The 19350-nt window shown below is 38.1% G+C and overlaps 1 protein-coding gene across 1 annotated transcript; it reads right to left on the reverse strand.

Moving 5' to 3' along the window:
- Positions 1-15839: 15839 nt before the first annotated feature.
- Positions 15840-18364, reverse strand: si:ch211-117c19.1 (myogenesis-regulating glycosidase). The gene is given in 2 exon segments (XM_042724690.1): positions 15840-17849; positions 17942-18364. Coding segments are annotated over 2 exon segments (2142 nt in total). The 5' UTR covers positions 18310-18364; the 3' UTR covers positions 15840-16075.
- Positions 18365-19350: the final 986 nt, after the last annotated feature.

Consider the following 19350-nt stretch of genomic DNA (forward strand, 5'->3'; position numbering starts at 1 on the left):
ATTTGCAACTTAATTTGCAACCGATTTAAACAGGAAGTCACCGCTAGACAGCCATATTTGACAGCTTGTGACAGTCACAGTTGTGATAAAATCTTATGTATTCTACTATTGGATTATTTTCCACATAATGTACATTATTGTTGCTCCTCTATGCCCCGCTTTTCTGAAACGTGTTTTTACAAAGCTCATCCTTCTGAAAAAGTGAGGTGTGCTCTGATTGGCCAGCTATCCAGTGCGTTGTGATTGGCCGAATGCCTCAAGCTTGTGACTGAAATGTTACGCCCCTTACCATACTGTGGTGCCGTCTCTCAGCACGATGAGACAAAACCAATAAAACCCATTACAAACAAGGCATTTGTTGCATCCAGCAGGGTCATAATTACTGATTATAATAACTTATACTGTCTTTTTACGCGTTGTGCTGCGTATCGCCCGGCATAAACATAAAACCATGTCTGCATTTATGATCAGAGAAACAACAAACAACAAGCGCTACTCTACACTGCTCAAAACTCATCAGTGGCAAATTCTTTAAATCTGTAAACATACTTACAGACTGTGAGTCAGAAGCACCAGACTGTCCTTGCAAAGTTGGAACTGCCCCACTTTATAGAAACATCCTTTGTGCCACAGACGCATTGTACTAGGCTACTGGTTCATGAAACAGTCCCCATCCTCCATAAATCCTCCATCCTCGCAGCACACATCTGTATATTTGGGTTGAACTGTTCTGGAACAGTGTTAATTAGCCACTGATTTCTAGTTGTGTCCTCTTTTGGAAGGCCAAACAAAGTATTTTCACATTGATTATATATCAACATATTAGAATGATTTCTGATGGAAGAATATTAATGCTGAAAATTCACCTTTGTTTCACAGGAATAAATTATGTTTTAAAGTTTATTAAAATATAAAACTGTTATTTTCCAATAATTTTCTCCTATTAAATTCAGATAAGACAGAGATATTACTTATTGGACCAGAAAACATTACACAGAATCTCGTAGATTACAATTTGCAATTAGACGGATGTACTGTTACTTCCTCTACTGTCAAAAATCTGGGTGTTATATTAGACAGTAACTTGTCTTTTGAAAATCATATTTCCCATGTTACAAAAACAGCATTCTTCCATCTTAGAAACATTGCCAAGCTACGAAACATATTACCTGTTCCTGATGCAGAAAAGCTAGTTCATGCATTCATGACCTCTAGACTGGACTATTGTAATGCACTTCTAGGTGGTTGTCCTGCATCCTCAATAAACAAGCTACAGGTAGTCCAAAATACAGTGGCTAGAGTCCTTACCAGGTCAAGAAAATATGATCATATTACCCCAATACTACAGTCTCTGCACTGGCTACCTGTTAAGTTCCATATCAGTTACAAAATATTATTACTTACTTATAAGGTCCTTAATGGCTTAGCTCCTGCGTACCTAACTAGTCTTCTACCACTTTACAACCCATCACGCTCCCTAAGGTCACAAAACGCTGGACTTTTGATAGTACCTAGGATAGCAAAGTCCACTAAAGGAGGTAGAGCTTTGTCGCATTGGGCTCCCAAACTCTGGAATAGCCTTCCTGATAATGTTCAGGGTTCAGACACACTTCTTCTGTTTAAATCTAGATTAAAAACACACTTCTTTGGCCAAGCATTCAAATAATGCATCTCATAATTTTGGACTGCAGTTATATCTGATCAAATGTGCATTATTATTCTTTAGGCTTGGGTTAAACTAATTAATTTTACTTGGCTGGAACAGCAGCTATGCTAATTATGTCTCTATTTGTTTCTCTGCTTTGCCAGTGTAGGATTTACACAAGCTCCAGTCTGGATCCAGAACACCTGAGAAGAGATGATGCCAACCCCTCAGAGGACCTCAGATGATGCTAACCCAGAGACAACATACAGAACTACCACATTTTGCTATAAGTTTGATTGCATAATTGCTGTTTATAGTGTTAATCGTCTGTTTGTTTACGTCTTTTATTGATTTTTCTGAACATTTCTGCCATATGCACATGAATTGACAGTCACCACTGATAAGCTACTACTAAATATTGTAGAAACTTAATTTTCTGTAAAGTTGCTTTGCAATGATTTGTATCGTAAAAAGCGCTATACAAATAAACTTGAATTGAATTGAATTATTTTAAATTGCAATAATATTTCACAAAATGAAGTTTTTTTTTTTTTTTTTTTGATCAAATAAATGCAGCCTTGATGAAAGAAACTTCTTTAAAAAACATTAAAAAACGTACTGATCCCAAACTTTTGAACGGCAAAAAGCCGTTCACTTTTGCTGGGTCTGTATTTCTGGAAAAGAGAGACTTTAAAATGCTTATAGCCTATATTTTATATTAGCGAAATATAAGCAAATTTTGTCAATGTTTAGATTACACAAAATTACCTAAACAAATATACATAATTTTGTAATAGACAACTATAAATGTTGATTTATGGGTTATCTCATGCTCTTCCTCAAACAACAACAAAAAAAATTTCTATAACTTTTTTTTTTTTGCATGCATTTTGAATTCATTTGAACTTAACCATAAAGGAGGGGGAAGCTCCTCAGCTCCAGCATAACAGACAATCTCATATTTGTTTTAATATAAACAACCTGTCGCAGTTCATTATTTAATTTGGGGCTCGAAATGCATCTGATAAATGTAGAATAAAAAGCCCAGAGCACCAGCACTCTATTAAATTTGTTTCATAAGCCATGCTGCATTCCCACTCTTCATATGGAAACAGACAAACACCGAGAGAAGAGAGGGAAAAGAGAGACACTAGGGGTGGAGTCGGCTAGAGATAGAGATTAATGATAATTTATGTGCCGAACATCCTGTGATGACCTCAGCCTTCTGCCTTCCTCACGCTTCCTTTCAGTCATCCATCCCCCAGCCCCAATTCCAAACCTCATTCCCATTTTCCAATGGACTGACAGCCAATCAGACCTAATCATTTCAACTTTTTTCAACATGGCTGCCAAGAGACAAAAACAAATAAATAAATGAGAACGAAGTGGAAACTGACCAGCCCTTTTGTTCTTCTCGTTGAACGCCCTGCAAACAAAAAGATGAAATGGCTGAAAAATGAGAGCACACAGTGTGATGAATGATTTTCACAGGCACATCTGGCCTGGGCTGTGCACGGCGTGTGAGCTGTGGGAAAGACCGTTCCAGCTAATCCATGCTAAGTCACGGTGGGAGTCTGGTAGGGGCCACAACTGCAGACACAGCTGCCTTAGTCAACAACTGGTTTCCTGGTTTTTCTTGAACCACACCTGACTCCATGCTAAGAGTGGTGAAGGACCCATAAAGACTGGCATAAAGATCTCTGCCAACTTCTGTTAACTGTGTGTGCCCTATGAAAGGGCTGAAATAAAATACTGAAAGAGTATTGAGAAAGAGACATTCAGTGCCAGATTCAGTGCTAATATGTGAAAGCAAACAAAACTTTAGAACCACAGTTAGATCTAGAACCTTAGAATCCAATAGTGGGAAAAAAAATGTATTGGTGTAGATACATAGGGAAGTTGGTGCAACATGATCACTGTTTACATAATGAGAGGGAATGGGAATATAAAACCATGAGAACACAAGGGCAAGAGTAAGACCTTGCTAGAAATAGATATCATTGGATAACATCTCTAGGGATGGTCTCTACCATTTTTAAAAAATAAAATTGAAAACAAATTACATTAAGGGATTCCTGATGAAAGCTGGCTGAGATTCATTTTTGGGGAACACGATTAGACCAGAGATTCACAAGAGACAAGGCCTACCTTTCTAGGTTTTCTACAAACAACACCGAATTGACCTTTGTACAGTTTTGACTCGACCCAATTCAGAAGATGTCCTGGAAACAAAAGGCCAATTACTAGACATCTATCTAGGGGAAGAGTGCCATCTAGGCACAACATGACACACTACAGTATGAACTAGTCTAAACATTGCCTTCAACATGGTTGCACTTAGGCAACTTATTCTTTTATTTTAATAAAAAAATTGGAGCATATCAACCAATTATATGCTCTCATAGTCAAAACATTAAAGGTAAACCATGAAGCCTCTGGTTCAAGTAGCTTTTAGTCTCCTCACATTCCTTTGTTTGTGGGCTTTAGCAGTATCAGTTGTTTCTTTATATTGCACATTTCTTTGTAGTTGACACTTGGCAAAAAATTAGAAATCTGTATATTAATCTGTATATATTCACAATACGTATCTCTTTGTATCTCTTGTTGAAGTGGGGTTCAGAAACCCAGAGTCTGTGCTCACTGGAGACCACATCATTGAGGAAGAATGCACAGCTCAACAGACCACTGTCAACAGATGAGACTGAGGGTGGGCTTTATGGGCTGGTGGCTTTAGTGCTTTAACACTCAGAATGCTTAGACTGTGGAAAACACTATACTCAATTATATAAGTTCTGCATTTAGCTCTGTTTCGTATTTTCAGCCTACAGCAGAGGTATAATCATTGACTAAAACTATTAAAAACATTTTTGGTTAATCAAAAGCTAAACTGGACTGAACTAAAATTAGAAATGCAGAAAAGACTAAAATAAAAACTAAAATAAAACCTTAATAAAAACAAAAGCTAATTCAAATTATCAATTAAAACTATAATAGCATATGAATAATAGTAAAAAAAAACACTGACATACTAAATTAACACTTAAAGAGACAGTTCATCCAAAAATAACAATTATGGCATCAAGTAGTCATTTAAAAAGTTGTTTTGGAACCCACTGACTTTCACTGTATGGACAAAAACGTTTTTTCTTCAAAATATTGTCCACAAAAGAAAGAACGTCAAACTAATTTGGAACAACATGATGGTGAGTAAATGCCTTTATTCATCCAAAAATTGTTTCTAATATAGCAGGCTACTCTACATATGAATATGACATATTGTGGCAAGCTATAACCCTATAATTGTCTGTGCAGCAGTCTTGGATTTGTATTATTTAGTCGCAAAACCTCTGTAGCCTGCACTGTACTAACTAGGCCAAGCTTGAGGGCCTACATAATTGGCACGTCTCTCTTGTGCGCAGATGCAGAGAGAGCGCGAGAGAGGAGATGGAATCAATAACAGGATACATTTTCAGATGCTAGGGATTCAAGCAGCACATCACACCAGACGCTGTGTGCCTCAAACAAGAGAAACATCTCTTCCCTCGTGTTTCTCCTTTTTGTGGCGGAGCATCGTCAACAGAGCAGCACTTAGAACACTGACTGTGTCTTTTCAGCATGACAGTGTTTAAAGCAACCGGCATCACCCAATCCCATCTCTACTTGAGTTATGCATTGTAGAATATAACATGGGTTTAAGATTTCATTCATTTTAAGAGAAGGAGGCCCTGGTGTGAATCTGCTCAGCTGCCCATTTATGAAAAGTGAACATGAGCGGCCTTAATCCCAATAAAGCGTCCTACAGACATGACACGTCCAGTGCCAAAACAGCGTACTTAATTAGTGGGCAAGTTCCGGTCTGACGGGCAGGGCCGTGACCTTCCTCAGGGAATAATGAGCCAGGCAATGTTTGGGGCCTCGAGCTGTGGCATCCACACAGGAGCGAGGTGCTGATTGCTGCTTTAGACGTGCTAAACTGACAGATTCATGTGACCGGACAGTGAACCGTACACTTGGCACCAGGAAGCTGAAATATTTGCCGCCGTGTTGGGGTTGGTCAAATCTCTTGTTTTGTGTCCTTTTGTTTCCGCTTTGTGAAGCTAGATGAGATTGGTCAGCTTTCTCTTTGTTCTCCAGCAAGAGGGGAGCTTTTGAAAAGCACAGAGCAGGGGCCAAACAATCACAGACGTTTTATCAGCATGGGCTAAGAGAAGCTGTCCTGCATTTGAATTATGGTGTTTTATAAGAAAATTATAGTCTTGACTATGTGGAATATTTGTATGATGTAAGATAATGAGTTGTGGAGGGAAATGGATTACAAAGAGATGGAAAGACCTTTTTATACAACATTTACTAAAAAAACAGTCTAACATATTTTGGCAAGTTGTGCAAAGCAAACAAGCAAAGCGAGGCTGACTACATCATTTAATTGAAACTGATTAATTAATTAAAACCTTTTTAATTTACACAAGAAACAACTACAAAAAGAAAATTGGAGGATACATGAGAGGAAATTCTTAAAATCCATGCTGCATCATACACAATGTTGAGATTGGGATTGTGCATTAAAAATAAGAAACTTTTTGGGTTTTCTCTTCCTTTTTCATCTGCAATATGTATTCCCACCTTCTCCTCTGTATGGACTAACTGTCATTCAAACCTTCAAACCTAAAAATGAGTTTAAATAGCATAACCTCCCAGATATTTTTTAAACAAAACTCTGTATGACAACAAAAAAGACTCTAAACTGTAGTACAATTAATAAAAATGTATGGAGGATGGGCAATAACATGATAACATTAGATTTGGTGTGTTGATATGTGGCAGAAGTGCCATCTGCTGGTAGCTCAGTTTGATTGCACCCTTTTGGGGCTTTAGTTAAAATGTGCACTGATCCTTATCAGCTGAAAGTGTCAGTATCACTATTGACAAGGGAAATTTCTAATCAGTTAAAATTAAAACTGGGTCCGGCCCCAGACTTATAATGAGGATAAATGGTATAGAAACTACTTGGAGAATGCAGGAATCGATCCCGCTACCTCTCGCATTAATTAGCGAGAGCTTTATCATTTGAGCCATTTCACTCTGTCCAAAGAAGTCCATCATTTTGGGTTGAGTTCCCAAAAAAAATAAAATAAATAAAAAATAACCTATTCAGTTTTTTGGCATACTATAAATAGTGCATTCTTTAGGAATTAAATAGTTAGTAAACTTAGTTCATATTAAAGATCTAATATGATAAGCATATTTTAAGTATTCACAGTTCTGCTCTCTACCAAGACATACGTGAATGTAAAAGCACACATAATAAATAAAAAGATATTTACATGTAGAGTACAAAAACGACACGTATATACATAGTACAGTTCTTCTCAATTTGACACTTTTCTCCAATGCAATGTACTTGTTCTCAAAACATTTAACACAGCCATCCAAACACAAAATTATCTTAACCAAACAGTTCAACTTTACTGCAGAATGAAGTACTGCATTTTTTTCTAGGGATGCAATTATTAAAATATTAACATTAAATTTATAGGTGTTCTCTATTGATTATAATATACATTCAGCTGTATGCACAAATATGCTAATGAAAATACATGTTTATTGCAATTCTTCAACATGGAATTTTGTTTTATATATATTGTGTATATCTAAACAAAATAAAAATTGTTATCCAACACCTGCTATCAACCTTGAGAAAAAAAATAATTGCTCCTTTAAACTTAAAATCTGTTTGTGCCACCTTTAGCAGCAAGAACTGCAAACAAACTTTTCTGATAACTACAGATCTATCTTTTACAGCAAAGTGGTGGATATATAAGAGGTTGTACTATAGCATGTTTCAGGCAAAGATGGAACTATACAGTACAATTTCCTAGGCTACTATTAATAATACTAACAATGTTTGGGCCTACAATTTCTAAAACTTGAAGAAGTCAAGAGGGAATTACATCTAATGCACAATTTTTAGGTTTTAAATGTTGGACTATATTTACTTAATTAGAAAGGGAAATCGGCTTAAAGTCCAAAAAGAATACAGACCCCTTAGAAGAGTCTAAAGAATAATCAGAGGTAGGCTGAATGCTAGCTCTAATTATCTTGATCTTACTGGTAAAAAATTGTAAGAAATTACCACAGGCCTCTTTAGTAGGATCTGGGTAAATGTGTGTTGATGGATTTAATACAGAATTTACTGTACTAAATAAAACTTTTGGATTATGAGATTACCTATTAATTAAACCAGAAAAATACTGCGCCTTAGCTGCCTTATAATTAATCATACAGTCTTTAACAATCTCATAAGATACTTGAAGTTTATCTTTTTTCCATTGCCTCTCGTCTAATGACACGAGTGTTTTGGTTAAGCCATGGATGTTTTCTGGTTTTAGGTAATACAATTTTTGCAGGTGCACACCAATTTAAAATGTCAGTACATGTTGTGTTAAACCACATATTACCAAAATGTGCTATAGTTGACTTAGAGGTCTCAACAATATTATATGCCTTTACAAACTGACTGGCATTGAAGGTATTGATGGTCCTCAGCCATTTTCCTACAGGCTTACAACTCTGCAGATTGCCCGACAAAGAAGCGTTAAAAGAAGCATTTAAAATAACAGGTTTGTGATTCGATAAAGGGGTGTCAGTAATTTCTATGTTACGTATAGGAAAACCAAAAGATAAAATCAAGTCCAATGTATGCTCATGACTATGAGTGGGCTTCAAAACAGACTGCATAAGACTAAATGAGAATAAAAATTCTTTAACCAAAGGTTTTTCAGGGCAACAGGAGTGAATATTAAAATCACCCAATCTTAAAAGACTGTCAGTACTAGAAATCACAGTTGACAAAAAGTCTGGTGGTGTCACAAAAACTTGGTTTAGCAACACACAACATCATCTGCAGAAATAGCTCAGTTGGGAGCATGTTATCTACAGGATCTACGGGTCCCTGGTTTAACCCTAGGTTTTGGCAGATAGGAATTGGCAGAGGCTTTTGATCACACAGCTGTTCTACAGTCGTGGCCAAAAGTTTTGAGAATTACATAAATATTGGAAATTGGAAAAGTTGCTGCTTAAGTTTTTATAATAGCAATTTGCATATACTCCAGAATGTTATGAAGAGTGATCAGATGAATTGCATAGTCCTTCTTTGCCATGAAAATTAACTTAATCCCAAAAAAACCTTTCTAATGCATTTCATTGCTGTCATTAAAGGACCTGCTGAGATCATTTCAGTAAATCATCTTGTTAACTCAGGTGAGAATGTTGACGAGCACAAGGCAGGAGATCATTATGTCAGGCTGATTGGGTTAGAATGGCAGACTTGACATGTTAAAAGGAGGGTGATGCTTGAAATCATTGTTCTTCCATTGTTAACCATGGTGACCTGCAAAGAAACGCGTGCAGCCATCATTGCGTTGCATAAAAATGGCTTCACAGGCAAGGATATTGTGGCTACTAAGACTGCGGGATCAGAGTGCCACCAATGCAGAGCTTGCTCAGGAATGGCAGCAGGCAAGTGTGAGTGCATCTGCACGCACAGTGAGGCGAAGACTTTTGGAAGATGGCCTGGTGTCAAGAAGGGCAGCAAAGAAGCCACTTCTCTCCAAAAAAAGCATCAGGGACAGATTGATCTTCTGCAGAAAGTATAGAGAATGGACTGCTGAGGACTGGGGCAAAGTCATATTCTCCGATGAAGCCCCTTTCCGATTGTTTGGGGCATCTGGAAAAAGACTTGTCCGGAGAAGAAAAGGTGAGCGCTACCATCAGTCCTGTGTCATGCCAACAGTAAAGCATCCTGACACCATTCATGTGTGGGGTTGCTTCTCATCCAAGGGAGTGGGCTCACTCACAATTCTGCCCAAAAACACAGCCATGAATAAAGAATGGTACCAAAACACCCTCCAACAGCAACTTCTTCTAACAACCCAACAACAGTTTGGTGAAGAACAATGCATTTTCCAGCACGATGGAGCACCGTGCCATAAGGCAAAAGTGATAACTAAGTGGCTCGGGGACCAGAATGTTGAAATTTTGGGTCCCATGGCCTGGAAACTCCCCAGATCTTAATCCCATTGAGAACTTGTGGTCAATCCTCAAGAGGCGGGTGGACAAACAAAAACCCACTAATTCTGACAAACTCCAAGAAGTTATTATGAAAGAATGGGTTGCTATCAGTCAGGATTTGGCCCAGAAGTTGATTGAGAGCATGCCCAGTCGAATTGCAGAGGTCCTGAAAACGAAGGGCCAACACTGCAAATACTGACTCTTTGCATAAATGTCATGTAATTGTCGATAAAAGGCTTTGAAACGTATGAAGTGCTTGTAATTATATTTCAGTACATCACAGAAACAACTGAAACAAAGATCTAAAAGCAGTTTAGCAGCAAACTTTTTGAAAACTAATATTTATGTAATTCTCAAAACTTTTGGCCATGACTGTAGACACTGATCTTCTCTGTTTCCACAGCCACTATGCTGTCCTCTTCTAAAAATATGCTATGGTTGCTCAAAAGGTTGTGATAGGGATTCCATTTGTACTGTAATGGCCTAGATTATATATGGTGAATAATACAAAAAATAAGCAACACCTGGAGAATCCTGGCATCAATCCCACTACCTCTCGCATGCTAAGCGAGCTGTCCATAGAATGTAAAAAAAGATGGCCGACGCTAAAAAAAAGCATCTCATTATGGCCGTTGCCATCTTGAGTAAATTACATCATTTGGAGCCAGAGTCTGTGCAGTATTGTTGTGAGGTAAAGCCGCGGTATCAAACTCCTGCCCAAACTCCCGCAGACCCAATCAACCATAACGACACATTTATAGCATCAAATTACTAGCTAAAATCAAACTTATCACAAAAATGAACAATTTAAAATATATCAGCATCATAACAACAATCTCTTAAATGACCAAAACCATCCTTCGGAAAACTGTATTGGAAGCTTAATTATTATTTTTTTGACTTTGACTCTGTTTACATAAAGAGGGCGGGGTTTATGACCTGTACTGCAGCCAGCCACATGGGGGCAATCAAAGAGCTTGCAGCTTCACTTTTCAGGACGTTTGAGTCACACCCGGAGCTGTCTACCATTTAAGCTCTCCAACTCCCCATTTGGCAAAAAGAGGTCCATCATTTTGGGTAGTACATTCAAAGACATTGAAGGGGTCATTAGATGCCAAATTCACTTTTATATGTTGTTTGAACTGAAATGTGTGTTGGCAGTGTGTGTACACATCCACCCTATAATGATAAAAATCCACCCAGTGTTTTTTCCACCCAATAAATGATAACCCCTTTCTCAAATAAAGTCATTCATAGATTGAAATACAAAATACATCCTGATGTATCCCAATTCCTTAGCATATCCAAAACCTCAGAACAACTTGATGTAACAGAAACTATGGACTCTCTCTTTTCTAGCATTTTAAATACAGTTGCTCCTTTACGCTTAAGGAAGGTTAAAGGGATAGTTCACCCAAAAATCAAAATTATGTCATTAATGACTCACCCTCATGTCGTTCCAATCCCGTGAGACCTCCGTTCATCTTCGGAACACAGTATAAGATATTTTAGATTTAGTCCGAGAGCTTTCTGTCCCTCCATTGAGAATGTATGTACGGTATACTGTCCACGTCCAGAAAGGTAATAAAAACATCTTCAAAGTAGTCCATGTGACATCAGAGGGTCCGTTAGAATTTTTTTGAAGCATGGAAAATACATTTTGGTCCAAAAATATCAAAAACTACGACTTTATTCAGCATTGACTTCTCTCCCGGGTCTGTTAGGAGCGCGTTCACAACACTGCAGTTTAAGTGATATCCGGTTCTCGAACGAATCACTCGATATAACCGGATCTTCTTGAACCAGTTCACCAAATCGAACTGAATCGTTTGAAACGGTTCGCGTCAACAATAAGCATTAATCCACAAATGACTTAAGCTGTTAACTTTTTTTAACATGGCTGACACTCCCTCTGAGTTCAAATAAACCAATATCCCGGAGTAATTCATTTACTCAAACAGTACACTGACTGAACCGAGCCAGATAACGAACGAAACATTGACTCGTAACTCCAGTTAGTCCAAAATGCAGCAGCTAGAGTTCTTACTAGAACCAGGAAGTATGATCATATTAGCCCGGTCCTGTCAACACTGCACTGGCTCCCTATCAAGCATCGTATAGATTTTAAATCTTGCTTATTACTTATAAAGCCCTGAATGGCTTAGCACCTCAGTATTTGAACGAGCTCTTGTTACATTATAGTCCTCCAAGTCCGCTGTGTTCTCAAAACTCTGGCAATTTGATAATACCTAGAATATCAAAGTCAACTGCGGGCGGCAGATCCTTCTCCTATTTAGCGCCTAAACTCTGGAATAACCTACCTAACATTGTTCGGGAGGCAGACACACTCTTGCAGTTTAAATCTAGATTAAAGACCCATCTCTTAGCTTACACATAACACACTAATATGCTTCTAATATCTAAATCCGTTAAAGGACTTTTAGGCTGCATTAATTAGGTAAACCGGAACCGGGAACACTTCCCATAACACCTGATGTACTTGCTACATCATTAGAAGAATGGCATCTACACTAATATTAGTCTGTTTCTCTCTTATTCCGAGGTCACCATAGCCACCAGATCCAGTCTGTATCCAAGTCAGAGGGTCACTGCAGTCACTCGGATCCAGTATGTATCCAGCCCAGATAGTGGATCAGCACCTAGAAAGGACCTCTACAGCCCTGAAAGACAGTGGAGACCAGGACAACTAGAGCCCCAGAGACAGATCCCCTATAAAGACCTTGTCTCAGACGACCACCGGGACAAGACCACAGGAAACAGATGATTCTTCTGCACAATCTGACTTTGTTGCAGCCTGGAATTGAACTGCTGGTTTTGTCTGGTCAGAGGAGAACTGGCCCCCCGACTGAGCCTGGTTTCTCCCAAGGTTTTTTCTCCATTCTGTCATCGATGGAGTTCTGGCTTGCTTAGTTGGGGACATTTCATTTACAGCTATATCGTTGACTCACGTTGATCATCACAGATACCATTTAAACTGAACTGAGCTGCATGATGACATCACTGAATTCAATGATGAACTGCCTTTAACTGTCATTTTGCATTATTGACACACTGTTTTCCTAATTAATGCTGTTCAGTTGCTTTGACGCAATCTTTTTTTGTTTAAAGAGCTATATAAATAAAGGTGACTTGACCTGACTTGATAGATTCTTGGCAGTGTGACATCACATATAATACCCAGGTCGCTTCCATGATTGTTGATAAACACTGCCGTTTTAGCACAGACCCGCCCTGAGTGAACTGTAGACAGTCCTCCATTGTTTGGATGCTGGAGCCAGTGTAGACAAGAATGTCTTCTAAGCAATTGAGGTGTTTTGTTGTTGGATGTAAGAATGAACATAGCAGTCATCATTTACTCCTGACATCAATGCCACTGAAGACGCAGTGGATTACTTTTGTTTTTGAAGGGAATGCACCCCCCATCTACCTAAATGTGTCTATGTTCGTGCAAATCATTCGTGATCCAGCCACACCTACAGAAGAAGTGAGTATACGGGTTTTTTTGTTGTTTTTTTTTGATGAATCTTAGCAAATCGCCTTTCCTAATGTGCTACTTAGCAAGTTTCACGATGAATGCAGCTAAAGTTAACAGTCTTGTTCTTCTTCTTTGTTTTAATGGTGGTCGGCATCCAACAATAAAGTGTATTACCGCCACCTACAATACTGGAGTTTGGGCCTGAGTCAACTACCACCAAGAGAGAAGAGAAAAAAAAAACCTCTTAAATTCTCTTAATTAAGCCAGCTCTTCTCAGGTGATTTATTAAACTTTCATTATTATGACCATTAAGTATTTCTTTAATGCTGTGACATAGAATGTGTTCCACTGATCCCTCATCCTGACAATGATCACATAAGCCAGTTGGATGTTTCCCTATTAGAAGTAATGTTTTATTTAACCCTGTGTGTCCCATTCTCAATTGTGTAATTATACCTTCTGTTTTGTTATTTCCTTTACATACCCTCTTATTTCTACTACTTTCTCCTGGATTCTGTTGTAATTTTTGCTAACTTTGCTAATGAAATACTATATACTGTATGATTTCCATAACCTCATCTAGCTTACATGCCTCCTTAGCTAAAACATCTGCAACTTTGTTCCGTTTAATTCCTATGTGTGCTGGAATCCACATGAAAGCTATTGTCACATTTGCTCTCTGAAGTCTGAATAAAATTTAATATATTTCATATATGCAATTCTGCCTGTTCTTTGATGATATCAACTTAATTGAAATCAATGCTGAACTGGAGTCTGAACATATAATTACTTCATACCATTTTCCTCTATCCAGAACAGGGCAGCTAAAATAGCAATCAGCTCTACTGTATATATTGCCAGGTGATCTGTAGTTCTACTCTTCATTGAAATTCCTAATTGTAGTACAAAAAACCAAAGCCTGTCTTTCCTATATCTATACTTTTGAAATTATCTAGGTAAATCACAGTATATTCGTTATATATTGTCATAATTCTATCTTCTGTTATCCCTGACATATTAAAGTTAACACTCTCACGAGAACAGCTCGTCACCCCACAGAAGAGGGGGGCGGGGTGAGCAGAGCTGTTTTTGACGGGATACAAAGGGTGTTGTTTGACACTACCATTGAGAAATTTTACCCAAAATATGTTATAGACTTTTCATTAAGACCCTAAAGAATCATATCAACTTGTGGAAAATGGGCATCCAATGATCCCTTTAAGGGAAGCACTCAAAGCACTGTAAAGTGCTTTTGATAGAACATTCAACAAAGCAATACATGTTTAAAGAAGTTAATCATCTTTAAGTGATGGTGGAAAGAGTACTGAAAAACTGTACTCAAGTAAAAGTACCATTACCTTCCAAAAAAATGTAGTGTGAGTAAAGTAAAAAATACTGTTTTTACAGTGAAGTAAAAGTACTGAGACATCACTTAAAATGTACGCAAGTAAAATTAAAAGTACACAATTTTTAAACTACTCAAAAAAGTACAATTACTGACAAGAACTACTTTATCACTGTAATGTGAGTATTTGTAATTCGTTACTTCATACCCCTGTCTTTTTGTGTATGCAAAGGGCAATTACCCCTGATGACAGAAACAAAAAAGAAATCTACATTACATTTTCAAATGTACTACAAAAATAATACAAAAACAAGCACAGCTTTCCGGGGCTTATAATTTATTTTCAATAAATTAACAATTACTTTTATGCTTACAAGTTGTGTTTGTATGTTAAAAGGATAATCCACACCAAAATGTCATTAATCATTTACCCCCATGTCGTTCCAAACCCGTAAAAGTGACGAGAACACTCATATTCTCCAAAATGGCGCTATGGTGATGTGGAGAGACACAGAGGAGACACATTGTTGACTAAGGTCGTTATTTTTGTTTTCTTCGTGTACAAAAAGTATTCTCATCGCTTCATAAAGTTACGGTTGAACAACTGATGGCAGATGCAATTCTGACAAAGCTTTTCATACTTTTCTGGACCTTGACACTGTTATTTATTTGGCAGTCTATGGGACAGTCAACAAAGCTTTTACTGGTTTAGAATGACATGGGGGTAAGTGATTAATGACAAAATTTTCATTTTGGGGTGGAGTATCCCTTTAACATAAATATGTCTAAACATACAATATACAGTATAAATTATTTTATTCTATGAGTTGAGCTGAGGGTGGTAAAATGTCAATAATAAAAGTTACTTATAGTACAAGAACTACATGACACATTACAAATAAGAATTCAGTTAATAAGTGAATGTTACAAAATTGTGGGAAATATTCCCTTTAAACTAGATGAATCCTTCATATATCCTTCATTGTACATTCAAGTTAGGTGGTTGCTTATTTCTATGTATATTTTGACGCTATGGAAAACAAATGACAAAACAAGTAAACTACATAAACAAAAACATGTTATAAATGAATAACATACAAAATAATTTCATCATGTTGCTTTTACTGGGTTTTGTAGTAACATTTTACTCTTCATTTTACGGATCAATAATGATAACAATTCCCACCTTACTGAAAGCAAAATCACTCCTATAACTTTATCCCAGTAAAGACATGTTTTTGTTCTGCACATTCCAACATTTGGGCCTTTTTTTCCACAATTCAAGAGGTCTTCATCAAAACTTTAAGACAGGTGGGTAGCCTACTTATTGAGGAGCCTATTTCTTGAGACGTATGCAATATCAACATAAGGACAAACTACAGCATAAACCTTGCTGATGCTATTAGTATAAAAACTACATGATGTCACATGACTGTACAAACAATTTATGGTATGGCCAGATCTGTATTCAGCAGTCGGTTTTGGGGTTTTAATGGGCTCATCCCTTACCTACTTAAAACTATCCTGACCACACAAAGTAAGCAACTTCATCCAAGTCCACTGGATAATCAGTAAGGTATACGGGGCCTTTGTCGAAATACTCTCCCTTGTAACTTCTCCACCTGCCCGCAGGAAGGTATATATCTCTTTCCTGCTTGCCTGGTTCAAGAACAGGTGCCACCAGGAGGTCATCTCCTATAAGGAACTGAGAGTCAATTTTGTAAGCTGCCTCATCAGCTGTTGCAATCCACCAAAGAGGGCGAATAATGGGATCCCCAGTGTACAGCACTTCCCCAGCAAGCTCCAGAACCCGAGGGGCTACAAGAGACTCGTGGAGAGCGGTGAACTTCTTGGCGATATTCACAACCTCATCATCATAGTTCCATGGTGGAAGTGAGAACTGCATGGCTGGCATGAAAGCTGAGAGCTCTAGCCAACGGATGTACAGCTCACGATCTGGAAGGCCAGTGAGGTTTGAGTACGTATTTCCACCTATTATGTCTGGCAGAATAAACTGGTAGCCAAGAATACTTATAGTAAGTACAGTTGGGATTATAGATTTGAGACCTAGAGTGTATCCCCATAGTGACTCACGGTCAATAATTCTGAAGAAGCAGGAGATGTTTTGAGATTGATAGCCTGACCGCAGCTCTGCACGGACATTGAACGGTATTACCATCTCAGTGTAGCGGCAAGTAAAAGTACTGGGATCCTGCAATGGAACAAAGGTACTGAACTGCTGGGGTAAGTAGCCTGTCTCTCCTGCATCAAACTTAAAAGATGCCACTCCATACTTGTTCTTGAGGGTGCGAAGATTCAAGGCATACCAGTCCCGAGCTTCTGGATTTGTGAAATCCAAAATGCCAGCAATACCATTCCACCAACGCACCAATGCAGGAAGCTGGCTACCAGGCACTCATACAAACAGTCCTTGTTCTACTCCAACACAAAAATTGACAGAATTATAGTTGACAAATGGATGAGTCCACAAGGTTACCTGGAATCCATCTTGCCTTAGTTTTTGAAACATGGCTGAGGCGTTGGGGAACTTGATGGGATCTAACTCAAACTCTCCATAGCCACTAGTATATCTGTCGTACAGCTCCAGGTGGCTGCAGTTAAAGCCATTTTTTTTTATATCAGATGCATATTTCAATGTTCGTTCTTGGTTCACTTCTTCTAGAGCTCTTGTAGACCAGATTGGTTGTCTGAAAACAGCTTCTGAAGGAACCTTATTGGGCTTGTTGAAATATCGACGTACCATGTACTTGTGTATAGAGGTGACATCTAGCCCCACACATACACGATAACTCAGAGTCACATGATGGGGATTATCAGGGTCTGGCCTATAAGGGCTGTCATTATATCGAGCTTGGAACCACAGAGTTCTGTTTCTTTCATCCCAGCCGAGGTGAAAAGGAACAGAATCATTAATTTTTATGGCAGTAGCATTGGAAGAAAGCCAGTAGCGCTCCAAGATGCCACCAAATGCCTGATGATTCGAATGAATATCACCTGTAATGAAAGGTTTGGGAGCCTGATGTCCTTTTAATACTATTGGCCAATGCTGCAACCAAGTCTCCGCACCACCGTACCAGTGTGAACCACTGCAGGACATGACATGCTCCACCAACCGATGCTCCTCCAGCTCATCCCAGCACAAACGATAGCACTCAACTGATTCTTTAGGCTTAACAGTTTCTATGAAGAAATTTATATTTCCAGCCATGGATTTGTCACATCTGAGAATCTGTCCCTCTTTTGAACATGAGTCCAGATCAAGGGCTCCAGACCTAAAATGCACAATTAAAAACAATGTGACTTCTAATCATAATTATGTGAATAGGATATTTAAACAAAATACAAATGTACCAAAACAAAAAACACAAACCACAACACCAAAACGACAACCCCAGCTTGGCTTCGGATGACAAAACCATCTTTGTTAAGATCCAGTCATTCAGTTGTCAGAAGGTTGGCCTTGTGGAGAGAAGAGGAGTAGTAGCACCATGCTAAAATCGCAGAAAGAACCAGTATCACTCCAAGCACACTTGCTATTATCACTGGGCGCCTTGGTCTACCAAATCTTTTCCGCTTAGGTGGTGAATAACGGCTCATGGCACCAACGCCAAAATCTCCAACAGTTGCTGATACAATCTGGTACATCTTCACAACACTCTTATGCACACAGCCTTCTGTAAAATGTTTCTAACTTATGAGCAGAAAGCAGACTGTTTTAGGTGTACTGCACATGGGCTGAACATGGTGGAAGTAGCAGCTGGCCAGGACGACTTGAAACTTTTGCCATGCCTAGACATATTGAGACAATTTAAAAGGAATAATATGTAAAAATATGCAATACTTTTTCATGCAAACAAATGTTTGGATGTGATATAAAATGATTCCCAAGATAAAACAACACCCAGTATTTATTCTTAAAGGGTTAGTTAGCCCTTTACTCATCTCTTAACTCTTTCCAAACCTGGGAATATGACTTTCTTTCTTCTGAGGAACTAAATAAATAAATAAATGTGAGAAAATTCTGAGACATGTCTTATTGTCTTTGCCCATACAATGAACGTCAGTGGTAACGAAATTATGGTTACCAACATGCTTCAAATTATCTTCTTTTGTGTTCTGCAAAAGGAAAATAAAAATGCATACAGGTTTGGAAGTACAAAATTTAACTTTTTGGGTGAACTATGTCTTATAGATTTGTGATAAACTGAATGGGCAAAATCTACAAATCTAAACATCTGAAGAGTTCAGATGCAAAAGCCTCTAAATCCCGTTTGATATTTTCTTCTAAAATGAGCATTTTTCTCAGGCTCCTATGTTTATGTTCAGTTATTTCACTTTAACAGCAATGAAAAGAACCTATTCATTGCCATTAATGTTAAATTACTGAACCTACACATAGGAGCCTGAGAAAAATGCCCATTTTAGAAGAAAATCTTGCATCTGAACTCTTCATCTGTGACTGTGAGACACAAAAGCTGATTCAAGCCATTGCTGCAGCTGACAGCAGCTGAACAGTCCTCTAGGCATGTATTGAACATGGAGTTTCCAATACAGTGTCGTGATGTTCTGTAAAAAGGCACACTCTATTGATTTGATGAACATTTGTGTCAGAATAAATGCATCTGCTATAATTTTAACAAATTGTCATTACAATTTTAAGGTTGTGTTATTGTGAAAACTACTAGTTTTAGTAGTAATAGTTTAGCAGTTAAACAGATTCATCCTCAGCACCAATCACCGAAAGAGAAACAAATGTCACTTAAGAAGTGCTCT

The sequence above is a fragment of the Cyprinus carpio genome, chromosome B5 (genome assembly GCF_018340385.1).
Source record: "Cyprinus carpio isolate SPL01 chromosome B5, ASM1834038v1, whole genome shotgun sequence".
NCBI classification, from domain to species: Eukaryota; Metazoa; Chordata; class Actinopteri; order Cypriniformes; family Cyprinidae; genus Cyprinus; species Cyprinus carpio.